The sequence below is a fragment of the Nelusetta ayraudi genome, unplaced genomic scaffold (assembly GCF_046127955.1).
Source record: "Nelusetta ayraudi isolate G7.1 ecotype Tasmania unplaced genomic scaffold, CSIRO-AGI_Nayr_v1 ptg000031l, whole genome shotgun sequence".
In the NCBI taxonomy this organism is placed as follows: domain Eukaryota; kingdom Metazoa; phylum Chordata; class Actinopteri; order Tetraodontiformes; family Monacanthidae; genus Nelusetta; species Nelusetta ayraudi.
Window position 1 is genome coordinate 5,675,745 of NW_027466081.1, and position 24,577 is coordinate 5,700,321.

At 47.0% G+C, this 24,577-nt stretch overlaps 1 protein-coding gene across 2 annotated transcripts; it reads left to right on the top strand.

Moving 5' to 3' along the window:
* Window positions 1–313: 313 nt before the first annotated feature.
* On the top strand, window positions 314–9,249 carry shox (shox homeobox). Of its 2 annotated transcripts, none has more exons than XM_076031074.1 (6): window positions 314–882; window positions 2,499–2,707; window positions 6,033–6,090; window positions 6,339–6,448; window positions 8,462–8,674; window positions 9,152–9,249. In XM_076031074.1, the coding sequence occupies exons 1-6, from the start codon at window positions 633–635 to the stop codon at window positions 9,239–9,241; spliced, it is 930 nt and encodes a 309-aa protein (XP_075887189.1). In that variant the 5' UTR covers window positions 314–632; the 3' UTR covers window positions 9,242–9,249. The 2 variants fall into 2 exon arrangements, with proteins under 2 accessions (XP_075887189.1, XP_075887190.1); XM_076031075.1 differs by having other exon boundaries at window positions 6,360–6,448.
* The last annotated feature ends 15,328 nt before the right edge of the window (window positions 9,250–24,577 follow it).

Here is a 24,577-nt window from a genome sequence, read left to right on the forward strand (position 1 = left end):
ATCTACACCCACCACCACCACCACCACCACCATCACCCCATACGCAGGAGAGCGCCACCGTGCGCATTTTAATGACCCCCGTAATTCAATTAACCGCCTCCGTCGGCTCCGCCATTGATTTGCTGGAAGGAGGAAGAGGGAGAGAAGAAAAGAAGAAGAGGAGGAGGAGGAGGAAGGAGCTGGTGAAAGTTGAATTCTGCAAAGTCGAGGCGGCCTGTAATTGCTCAAGACGCGGAGATCGGCGGGGGGAAGCGGGAGTAGCGGGTGTGGGGGGCGGGCTGAGGTGGCCGTGTATAAATAGTGAGCTCTCAAATACACAGTCACAACAGCAGGAGTGATCTCACCTCCTCTCCACCCCTCCTCGCCATCGCCGCTTGCCTGCCTTTATAAAAAAAAAACCCGATATATATTTATATAATAGTCCTTATAGTAATAAAGACGGAGCAGTAGAGCAGAAGCTGCTTTTTTTTTTTCCAACGCAAGAAAGGAGAGTGAGAGAGTGAGTGAGAGAGCAAGGCAAGGAAGACGGGGGGCTTTGCAGGCGAGAGACGCGACGCGTCACGGTGGATTTTTCGCCCCGGCCAGGCAGGGAAAGAGAGCAGCAGCTGAGCCGCAGAGCGACAGGAGCCGGCATGGAGGAGCTGACGGCGTTCGTGTCGAAGTCGTTCGATCAGAAGAGCAAGGAGAGCAGCAAGGAGAGCATCACGTACCGGGAAGTTCTGGAGAGCGGCTTGGCGCGGGCGCGGGAGCTGGGCAGCCCGCACGAGGGCAACCTGCAGGACATAACGGAGGGCAGCCACTGCCCGGTGCATCTGTTCAAGGAGCACGCCGAGCTGGACAAGGAGAAACTCAAGGACTTTAACGTGTCGAGGGCGACCGAGGGTAAGCCGCTGCTCTGATTTTGAAATTATGTATACATTTGTTATTTCTTTTCTTTTTCTTAAACGCCCCCTTTTCTGTTTGTTCTTTCTCAATCTCCACTCAGTTCGGTGTGAGTTACTTCGCCTTTTTCTTTTCTTTTCTTTTTTTGCGTCGCGGAAATGTTCTCAGCACAAGTTCCGGAATGTTTTTTTTTCTCCTCCGCGAAAAAAAAAAAAATCGGCGTTGTTAAATTTAATGAACGAAACAGACAAAAAAACCAAAAAAAAGATTAGAAGAAAAGCGAAAAGCAGTCGCACGTGAAGGTGCGGCGCTCAGATAAAGGCTACACACTGTACTATCGCTGTTACACTACATTATTTTCCATGAGGAGGAAGAGGAGGAGGAGGAGGCGGGCCGTTCCTCTCACGGACGGTTTTTAACTTCAGGCAGGTCGTTTGCTAAAATTATTGTGATTTAAAAAGTTATTGGATCCACGGTGTTTACGCGTGTGTGTTTTCATTTGATTTTATTTTATTTAAAAAAAAAAAAAATTGGGAATTTAATAGTTTGATTCCAACCCAAAAGGTCTGCTGATGATGTGTTTTATAAGGTTGCAGACATTTTTAAAACACTCTCACTTTATTTTTTTATTTTTCTCTGCGTGGCAAATTAATTCTCGCGATGAAATGTGGCGTACGATAAATTTTTCATAACCCTTTGTACTTTCGGCAGGTGGACCATGAACAAAAATATACAGTTTAAATTATTAAATTTTCTTCGTGCCGTTTTTCAGACTGCGTTGCTTTGCTGTCAGCTGAAATAACCTTTAACCCTGTTAAAAAAAAAACAACAACTATACATCTCCTGTCATTTCTTAATAGTTTAAGAAGTTCGATAATTGTTATTATACGCAGCGTTACAGGCCTGTTTTCCTCATCCGCACACGGTGTCACTCGTTTCCTTAATTTTCCACCATACATCTCCCTTTAAATCGAGTTCAGGGGTTCCCGTTTAGTGGCATTAATTGGTGACGAATTACCCCCGGTGCTATAAATCCGATGCAGCAACCTCTCGCTCGCGAGTAACGCCGTTTCCACGTCAGCGCACTACAAACAGCACAATGTGTCAGTAATTGCGGCGGTTGTCAAGTGGCTGCTAATAATAGCGCGGAGAATATACAGTTTTTAAAAGAAGGGAAGGAGTGGGGTGGGGGGCGGGGGGGGGGCGGTGGTATTTGCTTGACAACCGGAGTCGTGCTTAAAAAAGGCAGATGGAAGCAGATTTGAAGGATTCGAATAAATAAATAATATTATATTTAAAACAACAAGGAATTCATTTCACAGCCTGCGTGAGAAAACTCTAAAAAAAAAAAATCGTGACCGTTTTCTCCGGCAGCTCCATCCTCCACAGCCAGGTGTTGACTGAGCCTCTGTTGCCTGTGAACGGCGACTGAGCTGCGGCTGGAGGCGCAGCAGCAGCAGCCACGGGCCTCTTCGCTGCGTCTCCCCAGCAAACAATCCGCTTTCAAAACGGCGCAACAATCTAAAAAAACAAAAAACACACCGCATCGTTCTGATTCTAATTTCCTTACTTTCCTTTTCTCCTACCACCAACAATTAAAAAAAAAAAAAAAAAAGGGATATACGAGTGCAAAGAGAAGAAGGAGGACGTGAAGTCGGAGGACGAGGACGCGCAGGGCAAGCTGAAGCAGCGGCGGAGTCGCACCAACTTCACCCTGGAGCAGCTCAACGAGCTGGAGCGGCTCTTCGACGAGACGCACTACCCGGACGCCTTCATGCGCGAGGAGCTGAGCCAGCGGCTGGGACTGTCCGAGGCCAGGGTGCAGGTGGGTGAAAGGGACACACACACACACACACACACACACACACACACACACACACACACAGACACACACACACACACACGCCCCCCCCCCTTCTCTTCCTCTCAGTCATCCGTTGCAGAATCAAAACAAATAAAAATCGATGCTGCTTCTTCTCTGATGCTGACTGCAGGGACGCGGAGGTTTTTCTTTTTTTTTCTTCTTTGCCTGCAGCGCCCTCGGTTAATATCCACGTTTCAAAAATAGTGTTTTAGGAACTTGCGAGGAAGCAGAAACCTCGTATGAAACATATGTGGTGCAGTGAGTCGCGCAGCAACAACCGGCGGCCTGCGGGTTTTTTTTTTTTGTGTGTGTGTGTGTGTGTTTTTTTCATAATCAGAGTTTTGGTGCGTATGTGGCAGGTCTCTGTCCGCAAAAAAATACATTTTTTTTAATTCTTTTTTTTTTAATAGCGCCATAGACAAAACACACTTCCGCTTGTTTTGTCTGCCTGTAAAACAGACAGATAATATCAGAAAATGCTCGCCTATAATCTCGTCGATCCAAGAGATTGACCTCGTGGTTTTAGGACGCGCGCGAAACTTTCTGTCTTTTCTCCAAACACGGAAGTGATTAGCGCAAAGGGCTCGAATAGAATTGTACCATAATGACGTCCACATGTGGCGTGGTTTGTTTTCCTGTTTTATTTATGCTCTTTGGCTATAAACGCTGCGATTTCTATTTGTTGGACGTCGTCAGAAAATCGATTTAAAAAAATCTCGTAAAAATAAAAAATCTGCACTTTAAAAAAAAAAAGAAGATGAAAAACGACCGTTGCCTGCGGTGACATTTATTTCTCATTTTTGACGAGTGAAATATGTCAGCAGATGCGTGCGCACCCGTGTGTGTTGAATCAACGTCCACGAGGCAAAACAAAAGACACTCACGATTTTCATTTTTATTTACGTATTCGTTTAATTTTTTTTTTCAAGCGCTCCAACCCAGACACGGCGTTAAATCACCACTCTGGGACATCAAGAACAGCAACAACAACAACAACAACAATAACAACAATAACAGCAACAGCAAATTTGCCTGTGGAGCCGACAGCCTCGGTCCCAGCAGCCTCGGGGTGGGTGGTGATGGTGGAGGTGGTGGAGGAGGAGGGTGTATGGATTAAAAAAAAAAAAAAAAAAAGAATCCCAACCATTGATTAAAATGAATGAAGAGCCTGAATGGCTGCTGCTGCTGCTGCTGCAGGGCTGGGTGGTGGTGGGTGGGTGGGTGTAGGTGCTGCTGCTATAGCAGGAGAGAAGGAGGGAAGAAAGACGCGCCGCTTGTGTCAACTTCGTATCCCTCATCGTTTCCCCCTTGTAATATCTGCCACCGGCTTGATGTAGTGGGCCCCATAAAAACGGATTAGAAATAACTCGATTGCGCCGCTGAACTCTGCCGCTGTTCAGCTATTTAATCGGATGAATAAGAGCCATTAGAAGGGCCGCCAGTGGAGGAGCTTCTTCTTTTTCTTCTTGTTCTTTTTTTTTTTTTTTTTTAAGTTCCCCAGCAGAAACACTCCGGGATGCAGTCGTGTGCATAACGCGGGCGGTGCACTAATAAAGTTTATTGAGTGCGTGTTAAAATAATGGACGGTGTAAACGCGGTTGAAGGGCCGTGTGGGTGTGTTTGTGTTTGTGCGATGGTTTGGAAAAAGAAGAAGGCACCTCAAACTTGTCTTATTCGGTGGCCCATCACTACCACCACCACCACTTCATCCACCACCTCCTCCTTCTCCTCCTCCTCTTCTTCTTTAATAGGCCCGGGGCCACGTTCTGTCCCGACGTGCAGCCCCGTTCGCGACAAAAAGAAGCGGCGCTCCGAGCAGCTGTCAATGGATCCTAATTGAAAGTTATGAGAGCTCGGCGAGGAGCGGGCAGCAAATCCGGTTACGACTAATATCTTCGGCTCTCCGGCGCGCCGCTTTAAATTAAATGTCATTATTCACTGTCTCTATTAAAAAAAAAAAAAAAAAATCCAAGCGGAAATGAGATTAGGGTGTTTGCGAGGCCGCGTCATTGAGTGGCCCTTAATGAAGAAATAACTGTCTGAACCAGTGTAGTTCACTTTGCTTAACATACTGGCACGTAATTGGAATTGATCCCGTCTAATATTAGGTCCTGATTTATCTGCTGCGGGCATTACACGGCGCCCATATGCAGAGAGATCAACCTGGGATCCTCCTCGCGAACACCTTTAGTCAACCCCCCCCCCCCCCCCCCCCCACACACACACACACACACACATCATTTACAGCTGTCAGGCTTCACACGCTACTGACAACAACAACAAGTGCCTGACAAATGTGTGTGTTATGAATGATACTAATACTACTACTACTAATAATAATAAAAATAATAATAATAATGATAATAATAAATAATAATAATAATAATAATAATAATAATAATAATAATAATAATAATAATAATAGTAATAATAATATATTTTTGTTCTGGGTCTAGATATTTTTATTTTTCAAAATGTTTTTTTTTTTTGGGGCTATTTATCGAACAGTTGTATCGACTGGCCTGTTGTTGTTTTGGCACTGCAATCCACGCGCACACTCAGCTCAAAATGGCTCCGCGGCAGTTTGACTCATCATCACCACCTTCACAATCATCGTCGTCGTCGTCGTCGTCATCATCATCAGCCCTGCGCCCTTTGTGGTCGCTAATTTCGCGTCTGTAAATGATAATCATTGCGGGGTCGAAAGGGGAGGGGGGGACACGATGTTAGTCACCGACGCAAATTAGGTTGATGATGATTAACAGCGCGGCCTCGGCAGCACCGAACACAAAGGACGAGGATGGAGTTTGTCGTCGTTGTTTTTATTATTATCATTATTATTATTGGCGTTCGCTTTAAATGCTTCTGCTTGTTTAGTTTTTCTGTAGAATGCAGCTCTAGGATAATAAGCAAAAATAAAAACAATTGTTTTCCCTTGAAAATTATTGTCATTTTGATATCAAAAATCAAACCAGATTTTTTTCTATGATTATACGTGGAAATCCAACATTTTATTTTAATTTTAAGATTTTATATTGACCTGTCAGGGAGCTGAGCACAGCTCCATTTACACACATGGAAGCCGAGCATTGTTTTTATGTTCTTTTAGATTTTAAATTTAAGTTGAGTTTTTAATGGCAGTCTTTGAAATTAAATAGCTAACTAGGCCTGACAGGATTATTTTTTTTTTCCAAAAATAGAAGTAACTGTGTTCTATTTTTTTTAAATAGCAGGATTTATCACTGTTTTGTTATTTTTTTCCCTCACACCTTGTTGTCGTTCGCAGGTCTGGTTCCAGAACAGAAGAGCAAAGTGTCGAAAACAAGAAAACCAGATGCACAAAGGTGAATATCCAGTCTTCTAAACCGAACCCTTTGAATGATCTTATTTATAACCGACGTCCTTCTTTGAGCTATTTTTAGTTCTTTATTTTTATTTGTTTGCAGATTGACAATATTACCGTTTTTATTTTATTATTTAACTGCATGCGGAAATAAAAAAAACACTTAAGCGAACAAACAAAAAGAGAGAAAAAAAATAAACCTGTGACCTGCTCATCTCATGTAACAACAACTGTCTGGCTGTCTGACAGACATCTTTCCCTTCTCACCAGGTGTCATCCTGGGCAGCGGCAGCCACCTGGACGCCTGCAGAGTAGCTCCCTACGTCAACATGGGCGCCCTGCGGATGCCCTTCCAACAGGTAGGCCACTGCTGCTGCTGCTGCTGCTGCTGCTGCTGCTGCTGCTGCGTCACATGCTGTCAGTGCATGACAAGCGAGAGGGAAATAACAATAACAGCGAAAGGCCGATAGGGAATTAGAAAAACATGGCGGGGCAAAAGAGGCCCAAGATTACTCAGCGATTATTGTGAGCAGAGGCTGAAAAAAAGGAGGAAAGTCATTTTAAAAAAGAAGGAGGAGGAGGAGAGGAAAAGAAACAGGTCAAAGCGAATGAGCCTGAGCTTTGTGTGTGTGTGTGTGTGTGTGTGTGTGTGTGTGTGTGTGCGAGTAGCTGCTGAGCTGGAATCAGGAGTCAAAGTAGGTCTCCTATATTTACACACACTCAGACGGATCTGCGGCCCCCGGTGCTGCTACCGAGTGCGCCGGGGGTCAGGCCGGACGGCACTTTAAGATGCACGCAGTCCCTCCGTCCGTCCGTCCGCTTTGCCTGATTTTGACCCCTCCACCACCCCCACCACCACCACCCCCCGTCAAAAAAAAAAAAAAAAAAGCGGAAAGCGGCGTCCTAATTAAGCCGACGGTGCGGCAGGAGCGCCAGCACATAAAAGAGATGATGAAAGCGTGTTGGTTGGTGGGGGCAGGGTGGAGGTGGTGGATGGAGGGGTTGGGGGTGGTGGGCGGTAGCCGTGATGGATATTGGCGTTGAGCGGCGCAGGCAGGAGCCGAGGCTCCGGGCCTTGCATACCAAGATGGGCTCGGCTCGGCAGGGAGGAAGGAAGGAAGGAAGGAGGGAAGGAAGGAAGGAAAGAGAAATAGAGAAAAAGAAGAAGAGCGTGTGGGTGAGTTGCCGGGGCCAAAGGTCGGGTCCGACTGGCAGACCTGCGTCTTTATCAGAGGCGGCACCTGTTTGGTGGCGACGGACGACTTCTTGAGAATCTTTAAGGGGGGAAAACAACGTCGTGTTTCCCGTCAGCTGGATTTGGGAAAAGCGGCGTCAGAGTCCAACAAATTCACACAATTCCGACCCTATTTTAAGTGAACCAATGCAATAAAATTAACAGAATCGGGCTGCTTGTTGCTGCTGCTGTCACTGCCGAAGCAGTCACTTCCCGATTCGCGCGCCGGATTAGCTTCACACTTCTACTTCTCAGCTTTCTTTCGGCGTGTTTTTTCGCGGCCGGCGAGGGGACGGAGGAGCGAAATTTCGACTGTTGCGTCGACCTGTTTGGGTTGGAGGAGGAAAGCGCGGAATAAGTTTAGCTGCCGCGGCTGCTGCTGCCGCTGCCGCTGCTGCTGCCACTGCTGTGGCCTGAAACACATGGGGGATGGCAAGGGGGCTCAGCTCGCTCCTTCTGAAGTGAGCGGATGCTTAATTTTCACCTCCCTCTTATAAAATAATTGCCAAGAATGTGAAAACTGATATTCTATGCTCCTTATGGTTGCACCCCGCCGCTCCTCCGCCGTGCCCCTCCCCCGCCCGCTCCCAGCCTTGACTCAGGAATATGTCTGGATAAATATTTATAACTCCAAAATACGTGGACGTCTTTTTAGTGCAAAATTGTTTATTTATGCAATTGAATACGTAATCAGGATAACAAGACCGGGCGCCTTCGCCGAGGTTTAGAACCCAGTCCTCAGCCTGAATTAAACAAATCTGCGCCGGGGTCCCGGGAAGACTTTGATTCTGGGTGATTAAATTGGATGCGGTGTCTGAGAGCAATGTATGATTCATTAACTTTAAGAATAGCTGACAAGAAAAAAAAAGAGAGAGGGAGAGAGAGGGAGAGAGAGTGGGAAGGGAGCCGGGCGGCCGAGAGTGCAGCCCGTAACTATTTTCTTAGAAAACACACAGTAAGCAACAGCTTTGAGGGGGCAAAAATTGGATGGGGGTTGGGGGGGGGAGGATTTAATAGTGTCAGACCGTGAAACCTAAATCCTCACACACACACTGAAACACACACACACACACGCGCAGCCCGAGGCGGCCACGCCGACTAACCCCCCCCCCCCTCTCTCTCCCTCTCTCTCCTCCAGGTCCAGGCTCAGCTGCAGCTGGACGGCGTCACCCACTCCCACCCGCACCTGCACCCTCACCTGGCCGCCCACGCCCCCTACCTGATGTTCCCGCCCCCCCCCTTCGGACTACCAATCGCCTCGCTGGCCGACTCGGCCTCGGCGGCGGCGGCGGTGGCGGCGGCCGCCAAGAGCAACAGCAAGAACTCCAGCATTGCCGACCTGCGACTCAAGGCAAGGAAACACGCCGAGGCTCTGGGACTCTGACCCCCGCCTCGCACGGGGGGGGGCCACACCCCTTCGCCCCCCCACCCCCAACTCCCAACCCTCCCCGGTGCCCATAATCGCCCTCTCACACACACACACACACACAAGACTGAGCCTGTGAGAGAGAGAGAGGGGGGGGGGTGGGGGGAGACGAACTGTTTTTTTTTTTGAGGGGGGGAAAAAAAAGCAAAAATTGAAGAAAACCTCCCCCCCCCACAAAAAACCGCTTGAGTGAAAGTTAGAGAGGAGTGTTTGTATGTGTGTAACACAGAGAAAAAAAAGAAGAAAAGGAGGAGTGGGGGGGGGGGGGGGGGGAATTGTCGCAAGAAAAAAAAAACAGCTGCCAAAACAAACCACTTGTAGAGAGAGAGAGAGAAAGAGAGAGAGAGAGGACGCTCGTTAAATACCAATGAAATCAAACCTTTTTACTTTTCGCCCCAACAGGCGGGACTTCTGCGGGGCCAGTGGCTCAGTCCACTCCAGGCACACGTCACGTCCCAGGGACCGTACAAACACATGTGGATGTCTGTCTGAGGTGGTGGTGGTGGTGGTGGTGGTGGTGGGTGGGGGGGCTTTTTTCCACCCCTCCGACGATGGGGGGGTCAGGGAGGGTGGGTCCGTCACACCCTCCCTGGAAGAAGACGTTAGGAACAGAGACAGGCAGGAAGGCAGGTAGGAAGGCAGCGGGAATAGAGGGGAAGGGGCTATGGGAAAAAAGGGGGAGGGGCCAAAGAGCCAAGCGCTTGCAGCACGGCAATGGTGGGGGTCCAGGAGTGGGGGATAAAACACCGAAATGGAGAGGCACCTGAACTCTGGTCAGTTCCTACATCCCCCCCCCCTCCATCCGTCGCCCGCTCTTCATCTTCGCCAGCTTCCTCTTCTTCTTCTACTACTATTACGACTGCAACAGCCCCGCCTCTGCCCACACACGACGAACCAAAACAATGGCCGTGCTCGTCTCCAACCACTGTGTTCACTGCCGCATGAGCTCTGACAGGACGACCGAACGATCGAACGACGGGACCCCGAACGGGACGCTTGGCCCGCTACACCCCCACCTGACACCCCACAGCTGTTTTCTAATTTGTAATTTTTTTTTTTAATTTTTCATTTTAACGCAACCCTCCGAAGGAGCAGCCTCCTCCTCCTCCTCCTCCTCCGCCCTTCTTCTTTTGATGGCCTTGTTATGCTGTAACAAAAGCAACAACGAATCGTTTCCCCCCCCGGCCCCCCGCCCCCCACACCCAAGAATTTTGTGTCAGTGAGACACCCCCCCCACCCCCCTCCCTCTCCCTCGCCCTTCCCTGTTTCTATTCTGTTTATTGTGTTGCATCCTGGGTAAAAGAAGTGACGATAGCCTTTGCACTCCGGGTCTTTGTAATGTGGGCGTTTTACAAAAAAAATGGCACTACAAGCAGATACTACTTTAAACGGTTCCGAAGAAATAAAAAAAAAAGAAGGAAAAAAAGAGGGGAGGCGGGAGGGGGGCATCGGGATTTGATCAGCAAAAAAAAAAAAAAAAAAAAGGAAAAAGGACGTCGTCTCGGAGAAAGGGTACCTTGTTTTTTTTTCCTCTTCTCTTCTTTTTTTGAATTCTTAAAAAAAATAATAATAAGAGAAAAAAAAAAGCATCAGTCAAACTGAAATGCAATGGTGTGCAGTCTAAGTGCAATACTGTAAATAGCAGAAAACAAACCAACAAACAAACCAACGAAAAAAGAAAGGTTAAAGCAAGCAGTTGATCTTCGACAGGAGCTGCGACCCTGCGGTCGGTCTTGTTTTTCTTCCCCGCCCCCCACGCGCTTTCACGGAAGTGTTGAACTTTATATATATATATTATTTTTTTTTTGCCAAACAGCAGCGGCGTGGATTGTTTCTCTCACCCGGTGGCAAAGTGTCCCAGCTTAACATGAAAAGCCGGGATCAGTTTCAACTGACGGAGGAAGAGCGGAGCACATTTTTTGGAACGCTGCGGAAATGAAGAAGAAAACGTTTTTTTGCTACCCTCAAAGGAATCTGCTCACTTTCAACTTACATTTTCCAGCAGAATTCAAACCAAGCTGAGTTTTCCCCCCCCTTCTGTTTTTTTCCTTTTTAAAGGTTTCACCTGATTCTGCTGGCTAAATGCCAAGAAGCCAGATGCTATTTTGCATACTGTCCCAGACAAGAAACAGTGACATTTTCAATGAGTTTTATTTTCAAAGATGAACTTTTGAACACTGCTGTCAGAGCTGCATTAAACATGTTATATACGAACCTCCAACACCCCCCCCCCCCCACAAAAAAATACATTTCCTCCGTCGACAGACCTCCACTTACAATTCTTTATCTGTGTCTCCATTTTTTTTAAATTAAACATATTGGTGTTTTATTTATTATTTTGTCTGAAAGTTTATGAAAGATGAAATAGTTGAACTACAAGTGTACATTTTTACATGGCTTTGCATTTATTTTTGTATGTTTGGTTTCCTTTTATTTTTTATTTTAAGTGTTGGATCGGATGCGGGAGGTGTGTGGCTGTAGTGCATCGTTTGCCTAAGAGACAAAAGAAACAAAACACAAAAAAATACAAAAAAAAAAGAAAAAAAAATGTAGCGTGTCCGAGTTTACAAACATTTCAGGGATGGCTGAACTGAACAAAAACTCCATGCAATTTGTTGTACCCATTAAAAAAAAAGAAAAAAAGATTCTCATTTTCATATGCAAGCATGCCTAAACATGAATCATCGTACAGTTTGTTTTTCCCCGCCCCCCCGCCCTTTTTTGACTCACAAAATATGAATGTACATCTTGTACAAGTAAACTATCAATAAAGTTATAAATATTTGTACGGGAGTGTTACGCTGATTTTTGGAGCTTATTTCGAGGGAGTTTCTCAAATATGGACGCCAGTTTCCTCAGTGTGTGTGTGTGTGTGTGTGTGTGTGTGTGTGTGTGTGTGTGTGTGTGTGTGTGTGTGTGAGTGTGTGTGTGTGTGAACCCAGTTGACCAATAGCAATATCTGGAAAATCCCAACAACCAATCAGTGCTTTGCTTCTCTACAGAAAACACTATGAAGTGCAAATGCAAGTGACATCTCACCAATAATAATAACCAACCAATCAAAGTGGATCTTTTCTGCGATGGGCAACTCAAGCAATGAGCGTGCCCGTTCAAAGGGGACAGAATTCCCGATCTCACGTGCACGCACACACACAATCTTAATCTTCCCGAGTGCCAAATGTTGAACCACGAACCAAAAACGGCGTCCTCTCATCATCCCATCCAACTCCACCAGCGGCTTTGTTCCAGATGTGCCTGCACAAAAGCCATTATGCCGTGTTGCCATAGTGGCCTATTGTCTGCAACCGGTTGCGGGAACTAGCCAAAACGGCGTCCTGTTAAGCGCTTGCGAAGGCCGCCGCGCGTTTTAATTTGTGCCCCTCTGCTCGTACATCAAGATTGAGCGATACGACTGGTGCCCCGCCTCCCCCTCCCCCCCTCCCTCTGCCGCTGCCTATTTACCCGCCGACCCCTCCGGCTGGGGGCCTGCAGGTCTGGAAATAACAGCGCCCCTTTTATGTGTACTAATAATTAGCATGGCACAAATGGCCATCCATCAAGCTGCAATGAGCCACGGCCACTTTGCCGACGTGCGCGGGGGCCCGCGCCATTCTATTTATGTTGGCCACATGTGACAAACACACCATAATAGAGCGGAGAAGCGTGCGTGCGCTTAGGGTTTGTTTTTTTGTTTTCTCACCAGCCTAGCGGTGCCTTTTAGCTTTTAGCTTTCCCCCATGTTTCTTGACTTGACTTCTTGGATTTTTAGACAGAACCAAATTCTTTCACGTCCCGATATGCAGTCATGCCTCCGCGAGCCTCCAATGTCCTAAAGTCACGGACCCAGAGTCCCAGAGGTCTGAGCCTTTCGGCGCTGCCCCCAGCTGGGAGGTCAAGTGCTCGGTGGTCACGTGAAAATAGTTTTTTATCACATTTCATTGCCGTAATCCTCTTTGAAATGTCACACACAACTATGATCCGGCGGAATGTGAGCTGTCGTGGCCCTCGGCTTGAGAGCTGGTGGCGGCACGAGGGGGGAGGGGTTGGCGGAGAGGAGAAGATGGACGGGAGGGAACATTCAGCGTTCAGGCATCGGGTTCGAGCTTTCGTCATCCCAGCGGCACTGAAACTCGGAGGGGTTCTCGCCGACTCTGAAAACAAGCGATTATTTTGGGTTAGCTAGCCCAAGATTAGCTTTTCTGGATGGTGGTGTGTGTGTGTGTGTGTGTGTGTGTGTGTGTGTGTGTGTGTGTGTGTGTGTGTGTGTGGTGGTGGTGGTGGTGGGGGGGGGGGGACTTTGCGGTTTTCAAATCCGTCAGTGAAGCCCTGTTCCGGCGGTTTCAGCTGGAGCTTGAAGCGAAGCCACCCAGAGAAACCTCAGCTGAAAACAATCGAGCAGAAGTGTTGAAGTCACTCGCAGGCGAACTCCCCCCCTCCCCCCTCCCCCCATCGGATCAAAGGCCACCTTTCATCCCGTTTGTTTGGGCTCCGCTCGGGTTTTGCTTTGTTGGCTAATGCTCTCGAACGTAGCCCGAGTCGTCAGCGGCGCGAGGCTATATTAAAACTAACATTTTAAGTCTGGGTCAACACTTTTGTCTTTTTTTTCCTCCCCCTCCTCCGCGGCGATGGAAAGTGTCAAGAATTTGGACTTTTGGAAAATACGGGAGACGGTGGGCGGGGAAGAAAAAAAAAAGGTAGACGGGCTTCAAGTTCACATTCCGTTCAGATGTTTATGTTTCGCTCATTAGCAGTTTATTTTCGAATTAACTTCGCTGCGCCCGTGTTGTTTTAATCCCGGAGAGTTGCCCTTTTGAAAACACCGGCATTTTTACGTGCGTTTCTCCGGGTAATTATCCCACCAATTGGCCGCATTTTGTTCGTATCGGCTTCAATCTACAAACACAGACTTTCGAAAACATTGTCTTAAAATAAATAAGTTTGATGTTGCTCGCCGTTTTTTTTTTTTATCGACCCTTCTACTCGTCATAACTTGTTGTTTTTTTTTTCCCCCCTTATGATAACCGATACGTGACGTTGAAGATAATCTGCCGCTGATTTTGCTGAGAGTTGTTTTTCGGGCTAAATATTTTAGCCGCCGCTCTGGTCTTTGGATGTTGGGGGGAGGGGTTTAGTCTTGGTGCAGTGCTGTTGCAGCTCCATCCAGTGGGCTCAGAAAATGTTGTTCCTGCATCCTTCTCCTCTCACGGGTTGGCAGGACGCAGGAGCGGAGCCAGACCAGTGACCACGGGTCACATTGAAGCCTGACGTCAGTTTGTCTCCAGATTTATAAATTTCACATAGATACAAAACATGGCTGCGATTCAGGAATCTTTCCCTGGCAAGTAGAGGTCATAGGTGAGTTTAATGCTAATATTCGTCGCTTTAAAATTATTGCAAAAATAAGATGAACATGTCAGTCAAATGGCAAGGAAGAATTTTAATGAATAACTTTCATTCACGGACCAGATGTTGCACCAGTTTACATCTGACTGGATTTAAAGCAGAAACATTAGTGATATTGTTGTTCGCTGAACCGGCCCTAGTTTGAGTATGCAAAAGTGAAAAAAAGTAGTCCGCTTACAAAGTGGGCATAATTAGTAAAGTGGAGTGAAGAATTTTTAAATGTAATTTTTTTTTTTTCGTCTCACGTAGTGTTTTTTTTTGCAGTAAAGTAATGTCAACTTAAGGTGTTACAAGTTAAGTAAAACAAAGTAACTAAATGTGTTAAGTTAAGTAAACCCACTGGTGGCTCAGCTTGTCCGGGTTAAATGCATATTGCATTTATTAAACCTTTCACAGTGAGTGTTTTTACACGAAAACAAGTCAAGTTGGTAAAGTAAGTATAAACGTATAGTATAAGTATAAAATGTGTTACTTGTACTCATATCGGCAACAGACTATTTCTACCATCACGTGCATTTAAACCTACACAAACTCAAAGTTGCCTCATTAACCTGGTATTAATAACCTCCTTATTCAGTGTGTTGTGCTTTTAAATTGCTTCGTGGTGTTGCAGCTGATAAAAATCCAGGTCAATATATTCAAAAGCTGCTTTGTTAGAATCGCAAAATTAAATATGAATGAGCTTTTATTTAACGTCCTCTTTTCCCGACCGCCTGTTTACCGCAGGAGATACATCACTGCACATTAGGCCGCTGATGGACGAGCTCCCACAGAGTGCGATGACACTTGACAACAGCCTCGACACTTTGTGTTTGAGGGGAGTCTTTGAACTGCCCACAGTCGCAGTCTGAGAATACACTGAACTCTTGCTGTCAAGTGGCTGCTCTCGAAAAAAGAAATTCAACCTCTGAAGCCTTTTCAAAGGGCGATGAGAAAAAAACTCACCTTTTCTGTGAATGCATCCCCTCTCCTGTGTATGACTCATTTATTATTTTTGCACGGGCAACATGGCGGACGCGGCGCGCAAAAACAAACATCCGACGGCAAATTTAAAACCATAATTCATTGTGAAGCGTCTCCTTGAAGTCCTGAGTAACAAACACTTCGCTTAGAACTGCTTTCAAAAATATGCTCCTTAAAATGTCAAGTCTATTTACTGCAATCGTCTTCAGACCCCCTTGGTCGTGTTTTTTGTTTTTTCATTTTGGGTAATTGCGCAACTTCAAACCGGTATTTAGACAACAAATTCGCCCCTGAGAAAATAATCAGCGCATATTAATGTGATCAATAATCTCAAACAAACAGCAGCTTTACTTCCAGCCGGGGGCTGTCTTGCCTGTTTGTCTTCCCTGCAGAGGGAAAACCGACTGTGGGAACTAAGTGGATAGCATTTAGCACTTAAGGTTATCTTCATGTTTCCCATATTGAGGCTGAAAACGTAACGATCAAAGGGGAAGTAAACATGATTGAGAGTGGGACTGTATGTGTGCAGCTGTGACCGCGGTCTCACTTACTTCTGTCTTTGGAGAGTAAACTGAAATGTTTAGTTTACTACAAGTGAGTATAAATGTGTATTTGTATTTATAGTTTTCAATGAAACCACTGACTCCTGGATTTCATTTCTTATGTATTTTTAAATAAACTGTTGGCTTTATCTTATTTATTTATATAAACACCCCCATCCCAGTTTATTTCCTCTTATTTCACTTTCACATATCCAATCAAGCCGCCCCATAAATCTCATCCCGTGCCATCTCGTCCTCTATTCTCAACTGATCTGCTTCAATCCCGTCGGAGCAGATCTCTCATTGAACGGCGAGGAGGTTCAAACCTGCCGGACAGTGCGCTCCCCGCAGGGCTGCTGCTGCTGCAGTCGAGAATAAAAGAGGACCGCCGTTTCAAAGCCAGGCGATGGGGGCTTGAATGCTGATGAAAAAGCAAACAGCCGCGCGCTGCAATTTGTGCTGAAAAACACGCTGCTTACAAATCCCGCGGCTCCCTACCCTGGTACATCCACCCCTGCAAACAAGACACTTCAGGGAAAATATTTATCAGTCATTTCCAGCGCGAGGGTCAGATTCATTTGGATGCAAATGAAATCAACTTCCCCGATATGGAACCTTGCTAATAGAATGTAAAAATACAAACATTAGTCAAATACTTTTTTTTTTTTTTCAAGCGAGAAGCTCGCTGCCAAGTTTTGCACAACAAACGGGGGGAGGGGGGGGCGAGCAAGAGGCGGAACTGTGCGTACCGTTGCTCAATTGTTGTGTTAGCGGCGGCAAAACGTTGAGCTTTCCTGTCCTGTAAAGGTACGGCGCGAACCACCGAATCACGCACGATTTAGTGCAAATCCATAACAAGAGTGCGAGGTGTGCTTGAATAAGACGGGGCTTCTTCTCCAGTCTCAGATCCCAACCCCGACTTTTTCGAGGCCAAGAGGTCAGACTCGGCTGAGTGAATGCAGATTTTTGTCCTCGGGGGAACATTTTGGTCAGAGGAAAAGTGATTTCCATAAAATATGGTCGGGAGCTCTCTGTGTGCAGTAATGAAAAATCACTGATACTTCCAGCGCGCTTGTGCATCAGCCCCATTTGGCTCCGTATTAACAGACCGAGGAGGGAAAAAAGAGAGACTTTTATACTAAAACAAAAGACCCCCCCCCCCGCCCTCCTCACCACCACAACCACCACCACTGCGTTTGAAGCAGAAATTAGTGAAAATTTATAACCCGCTCAATAGTCTTGTGTGGAAAAACGTTTAGGCCGGGCCTCTACGCTCCAATCAATTAAAAAGAAATAATCGGCTAAATTTATGACTGACTTCATGCCGCAGAACCTCTGTGTTTCTACCACTCGGGGAGGGATTCATCATGATCCGCGGCGGAACGAGAGGGAGTAATGCGAGCGCTCCAATAAGCCAACGCAATGTGCGGCAAATTAATCAGTCTTGGCCGAGGGCACGGTCTGGAAAAATGATCTCATTCAACCGGACGGGTCAGGGCTCCTCTGTAATTATATCGCGGCGCAAACGCCTTGACTCCTCATCCAGAAACAAAGAGACGAAAAGGAAACAAAAAAAAAAGACACAAAAACACAGCAACTTCACTCCGAGTCTGTAAATGGCTCTCTCGGCACCGCAACGGTTGTTTTTTTTTTCTGTGTTTTTGCGTAGCGGCGGTTTCGTACACTTGACTTATGCACCGTGAAAATGTTCCCTTTTTTTTTAAAACAGCCGCACGGAATTAACTCCAGCTCTTAATGTAAATCATGCAAATTAAGACGCAACCTTGCAACATTTCTGCGAGTGGCACCTAAAAAAAAAAAAAAAAAAAGAGAACGGCCGAATCCGCGCGTTGATCTCCGTTTGCGTTCAGCCCGCCCCCGTGATCTTGCATAATTAAAAGTTAAATAACAATGCGCGGCTTAAAAATGAGAAATCAATAAACATGCATTCAAATTCAATAAGGCCCCGCATGTATATCACACACTTTCACGTGACCCCCCCCGACCTCGCTGATAAATTACAGGCCGCAACCTTTTGCACTGCAGCCTTTATTCTACCGCCCCGGCTCAATGCACGCGGCGCTGTGAGATAAATATGAATATAAATGGGACCAAATGCATTCAAGAAGAAGCCGAGAATCCCCATGGCGGCCCACCGGGGTCATCCGCAGCCATGTAAAATAACAATATGCCACATACACACACCTGACCTCTGGCCCTGCAAGGATTCTCCCTGGCAAAGAGCAACGCCTTGAGGGAAGCGAACAGACTTCCATCACACGCTCGTCCGCACCACGGGTTACTTACCGCCCTCCCTTAAGGTGAAGAATATGGGTATATTTCATATGATAAAGGCAAATGGGTCTATAAATGGCCTGAGGGGAAAGCTAGCTCTCCTGATTGCTCCTCATCTCGCTGTTTCCCAGATGTTTTGTGCTCCTCTGACTGGGAATCAATAGCTACACATGCACCCCCTCAGCCTGCAACCGCTCTTTCATAGTACGCCTAAGGAGTAGTTGTCAGTCAATGGCCGCCGCCGCCGCCTCGCTAACACGCCGAGGCTGCATGCGGACAGATGGCAGCGTTCCTTGTCAGTTGTGCAACGCCGCGGTCCCGGCGAGCCTGCTTTTGTTTCCGCAGGAGTCGGTTGTGTGCGGTTGCGGTTGGAGCATCGTCGACGGAGGAGCGGAGTACAACTTTTCTTTGCTGTTTGTTGACCTGCTTCGGATATAATAGCGACATTAGCCTTAAAATGTTTCCAGTTATTGCCGCCTTGACGGGTAAATACATGGTTGGTCAATTTGACAGTAGTTTTTCACTTGGCACCCTTGTAGATTCTATGGATTTTATCTCAGTGTTTGCACAGGCCAGACTAAATGTTGAAGGTACTTGAACAAACTTCACATCCAAGTTGACTCATTAGGTTTGTTACAGCCAGTCCAGGCGGATTAAGAGCTTGAGTCAAAGGCTGCCTGTTGGTTCCAAAGGTGACATTAGCTACACATTGCCGCCTCCTAGCTTTCTGATCAAACTACCAGACAGAAGCTAATTGTATAACGGGTACAATGCTAATCTGAAACGCGTGTCGCTAGCCGGCAGCACTCGCTTACTTCTTTTGTCTCTGTAGTGCAAGCAGACTGTTTCTGACATTCAATGGTACATTTAGACATAAAACTGCCGCCGCTTGGATATTACCAAGATAGATGAGCATGGTTTCGGAAAAAAACTTTGTGATCCAGCGAAATTCTAAACATGAAGCAAATATTTGCAAATCCAAGATCATTTCAGAAGTGGACAGACATATTTATCACTCTGTGCTGAGTGCAAATGTCCAACCTAAGATCGTAAAGTTCCCCCTCTTGCTTTCAAGATCATGTTTTCGTCCGTCTGAACAACGGAAAGTATGAAACCCGACACGCAGTCGTGGTACCAGTGTTTATTTCCCAGCTATTTTAAGGCCGCGCAGCCGACGCAGTGGCAAAAATCCACCTACGCATCTGCCAGCTTTGAGGAGAAAAAAAAAAAAAAAATTGTATTCTCTACGGTGTTTGTAAGCATTTGTGCGGACACCTTCGATTTCAGACGCTGATTATCCACCGCTGAAAGATACATCAGTAAATCCAGCAAGGCTGCTGTTTCCTTTGAAGAGAACAGAGTACCTAATTACCCTTATTTACAGGACGCTTCTGAGTAAAGCCTTGCATTATCCGGCTGTGACAGATTCACTCGGCTAATAAATATCATCATTAGGAACTTCTCCCTCCTCCGGCGCTTGCCTGGCGGATGCGGCTGTTTTCTGTTTTGCTGGCAGGAATCAGACGCGCGCAAACATAAATCTTTGAAGTAAAGGGTAGAGATACCTATCAGGAGTTATTATAGATTTGTTGGAGGAATTTATAGAGTGTTATTGACGCTTTCAAACCCGCAGGGATGACACGCGGCGGAGGCGTGCGCATTAGCGCGCTAACGGAAACGAATGTACCGCATAATTGCCGGCGGTGGGAAGAACTGAGGGGGTTTTATTTTTTGCCTCGGCACGCTTGATGACTCGTCGGCGCTGCAAATAAATGTCGTAGATAAACAACGTAGGACGCGCTGATGAGAAAACAAAGGAATCGGGGGCCCGTTGAGGTAAAGCAAAGTCCCTGCGGGCGCACTTAGAAGACACGGAGAAGCAAATGAACTGGCTCGGGGTTTGACCGGAGAAGCTGCTTTCAGGTGAAGCCGTGAAAGATGAATTGAATTGCGATCTGAACGGCACGAATAAAAAAACCCGGTCGCCACCACGACATACCGGACGGCTCTCGGTAGGAGCGGGAGAACATCGGCCGAGGCTAAATTGAGTTGCGTCTGTTCGGATGAATGCTCGACAGTGACTCACTCTGGATTGAATTTATCGTCGCAGGAAGCTCCGGGAATAAAAAAAAAAAAAAAAAGTCAAATATACGTGACGTGCCAAAAAGATTAAAACCACGTACGGATGAAATGAACGCCCGGGAATCGTGGCCACTGCACAAGTTTTCTTTCGGGGGTCTTGGAGAAGTAAATCCCCCAAATCCAATTTCACTGTGTTGGTCCAGGTTTTTCCAGGCACGTCCAGCGCCAAAGGTTTCCCACATCGGTTGGAGTTATTTATATCGCATATCCGTCTAGGAAGAGCTCGTCGGAATAATGCGTAGAAGAGAATTCGCTAACATCTGTTGTTCATCTTCAAAGTGGATCACTTGAACACGCTTTTTCAATGCCAGTTTGCAACATCTCGAGGCTTCAAACTCAAACGTTGGGAGTGGAACATCCACATCTTCTTCTGATTTGTCTCTTTCTCTAGTGCGTGAATACATGATTAAATGATAGTTGATAGTAGCTGTAAACAACAACAACAGCAACAACAACAACAATAACTAACCTTTCGGCAGGTTGTTGGTTCAATTCCAGGCCTGGGACCTTTCTGTGTGGAGTTCCCTGTGTCTGTGTGTGTTCTCTCTCCGGGTTCTCCTTCTACCTCCCACAGTCCAAAAACGAGCATATGAGATGAATTGGAAACTGTAAACTGACTGTAGGCATGAGTGTGATTGTGAATGGTTGTTTGTCTTTGTTTGTCTCTATGTAGCCCTGCAATGAACTGGCAACCTGTCCAGAGTATCACCCTGCCTGATCGGCTCCAGCAGACGCTTGCAATCCCAGTTCAGGAAGAAGCGGCCATTGGTGGATTGGAGTTAACTTTGACAGAAACTGTATATTTTAAACACTACATTGAGCATGTTTTTCCAGTATAATAAGTAGAGAGTACAGATATTTGTGGTACAAATTCAGACAAAGTTGTCTGAGAAACAAATACTCTACCAAGTAAAGTACAGATACCTGAAAAATCTACTGAAGCACGATGACAAAGTATTTGTACTTTGACTCTTCCCACCTCTGACTATATTACATATCAGGATTTACATCCGCGTTTTCAACTTTTCGGCCCATTGAACCCAATCAAAGCTCATCACCGCCCCGTTGCCCCGCCTCCACTGCTCTCCGACCGAACCCGCTCGCCGCCCCGGATGCCAACGTGACGAACCCTCCCCTCCACTCCGCCGTCGTTCCGAGACCCAATTAGACGCTGGTATCCCACACAGTGCTGTCGGTTGGAGGCCAGAGTGCGGCTCGTTTGTCCGACGGGAAGAGGCGTGGGAGAGGCGCGCTGCGTTTTTTTTTTTTTTTTTTGCGGCAACGCCGACACGCGGCAAAAGCGCATATCGATACGGAGCGGCGGCTAATCACGGCTGGCTGCAGGTACGTCTCTCCGACATCAGAGGGAGACGAGTGCAAAGGTTGTTTCATCTTTTATGGATCCGCCGTTTGAAAGCAGCAATTGCCTCAAAGAAAGACGGCGGGCGGAGGAAAAGCGCAGGAAAAAGAGGAAAAAGAAAGGGCTCCTTGCCTGTGCGTCGACGCCTCGGCAAAACCATCGGGGCGTCAACACTGTGTGTGTGCGTGTGTGTGTGTACACGAAAACACTGAGTGTGTGTTTGTGTGTTTGTGTGTTTGTGCGTGTGCACAACGCGCCCCGGCGATTGTAGCCTGTGTAGCAGGTTTGCAACAATCTGGCCGTCTCTTTGAAATTGTTTATGTAGGACCAGATCCCTACGGCCAGATAAGCAGGGGGGCGGGAGGGTTTGGGGGTGGGGGGGTGGGTGGGGGAGGGGGGTGTAGAGCTCCCCGCGGAGGGTCCGCCTTTCAGGAGCCGCCCCCTCCCCTCTGCACTCTCGCGCTCATTTGCGATTGCCCTGCGCGATAGCACCCAGCAGGCCTCCGAGAACACAGGCCCCTAATGTTCTGGATGGATGGTGTCATGAGCGAGACAATTATCAAGCAGTAAGCGGGGTCTCCCAGGGTTATGGTTTTTAGTCAGATCATTTATTTTATGTAGTTTTTGAAGCAGGCGCTTTAAAGTTTAACAGCCCAAGGGTTCCTTTCTCCCCCGTCTTCTTTTTCTTCTTCTTTTTTTTCTCTTTCTTTCTCAGCCCCGGCTCTTTGTGTATTTATATTGCTGGGAATGTAGTGTTTTTGATGGTCTAATTGGCTATTATAGGATGTTTTCAGGCAGTGAGGCCACTTTTTTTTTCTTCGTCTTCTTCTGCTTTTGTTTTGTTTTAAGGTGCAAGCACGTGTGATGTGGAGTTGACTTTGCATGAGCTTCTTCCTCGCACCCTTTGGCACGTTGGCCACAGCAGCTCCTCCTCAAATGCACAAGAGGGCCGGGCGTGGATGGAGCCAGAGAGAAAAGATGGTCCTGCCTTGCATTAGAATCAGTTGCAAAACCCGCCTAAACTCCCTAACCCCCTATCATCCTTTTTTTTTTTCCCCTTTCTGTATTTAGTCATCAGCTTTATATGATTCAACAAAACTGGAGCCCCAGTGATTTTCCACAGTGCAGACTTGAATCATTAACCGAGCTCTGACCTCCAGTGCCCGCCTAAGTTGGTCTAAACCAGGCGTGGGCAAACTTTTTGACTGGTGGGTCACAATGGGTTCTAAAATTTGACCGAGGGGGCCGGAGTAGGAGCAGATTGACGGAGTGTTTTGGTGACCCACCTCAAAAAAAAAAAAAAAAAAAAAAAAAAGACTTACCTGCTATTACCGGCCGCAAATGGCCCCTGGGCCGTAGTTTGCCCATGCCCGGTCTAAACCGACAGCTAGTAACTCGTACATTGGTGCTGGATGTTTTTATCACTTTCTTCATGGTGTGGGACGGCTTGTTTTATTTTTGCCATCTGTTTCTCGCTGCCAGAGTAAAACCAGATATGACCCTCCCTGGCGTTCAGCAGCCAATCGATAAAGCACTCAATAAACAAATGAAAACCTGACAGTGACCCTCGGCTAACAGACTAATTGCTGTGAAGAGACCCAAGAATCTTGAGCGCCATCGATCATTTGCGTAGTCGCCTCGCCGAGGAGTCAACAGTCTTTGCCTGCGCTAAACTGGAGAGCAAATTAAATGATTTTGTGTTGTTGATTATTTGTGTCCCTGGCCACAACAAAGCAGTTTCGAAAACAGTTTTTAAGAGTGTTTTGTAAAGGTCCCATAATATACCCACACCCAAATCTTCATCTTACATTTTGGTGGCCAGGGGAGAAGCTTTGCTTGTTTTAAGATTCTAGCAGCATTTTTAACCCTCTGTTTACAGCCGGCTAGTAAGACGCTGAGTTTTCACATTGCTGCTTGACTTCCGCTCGTTTGTAAGAAGATACAATCAGAGGAGGATGGTATTTGGGTGTCGTCACTAACCCGGGAGACGTTACAGTGCCCTTTGTGACATCACTCACCGCTGATTTTTGCAGAAAAAAATGTAAGTGATGGATTTTTGTCATGTGGGGGTAATTGACTGACAGGGCAGAGAGAGACAGAAACTTCAGTGACTACGGTGAAATTCTGGGACCTTTCAGCCGTTTTGGATTGTGTAACTGACAAACTCTTGTGACAAAAAAGTGAACAAAAAAGTGTGTGTGTGTGTGTGTGTGCATGCAAGCGTGTGTATTGTTCCACTTTGCGCCTGGTGGCGAGCTTCAGGCCGTGAGCCGAACTGCACCGCACTGCTGCCGTCTCGGAGTCAGCCACTGGTTAGCGGCTAGCTAGTGGGTAGCTAGCGGCAGTAGGAGGGCGGTTGGTGCGAGACCGATGGTCGTGGTGAACAGATAATGATTACGGGCCAAAATCTATACTTATTGAGTTTGAGCCCGTCGAGCATTCATTTGCCGCGTTACTCCATTGAAGGCCGTGCGCCGCGATACGGCGGCAAATAATACTACTTCCTGTACAATCAGGCCCTGTGCCGCTCCCCCAACAAGCGTCTCCTGCAATTACATCCTCCCTTTGTAATCCGCCTCTCCGGCCCCGGCCCCGACCAGGCCGGCCAGAGTAATTTGCGTGAGGATTCGGCAAATTAAGAAATATAATGTGCGAGAATCCGCTCTCTCCCGTGGTTATTGGACGCAAAGCGCGGCGCCGAGAGCCAGGCGCTCCTCGTTGGCCTATTGTTTGCGGTAGGTAATCACATCCCAACCCTCGGCGAGCCCGCAGCCGCCTCTGCCACCCAAATGGAAAACAGGGCAGTCATGACAATCTGTAATATTAATCTGATTGGGTTAACAGTGTCTCCGGGGTTTCTCCCCCGTCCCCTCCCCCGCTACCTGTAGCCGTGCGCTAATCCGATTGCGCTAATAGCTTATTCACGAAAAAAAAAAAAAAAAAATGCAACAAAAAAAAAAAATCAGCGAGGCCCTCGCTGCTCCACCCCTCCCCCCCGTTACACATAACTTCTAATAGAACATCCTGTATTTCACATGAGCGCTCGCAAATTTGTAAATAATTACTATCACATGGGGCTGCTGCTGCTGCTGCTGGTTGGAGAATAATAGGCAGCCCCCCCCC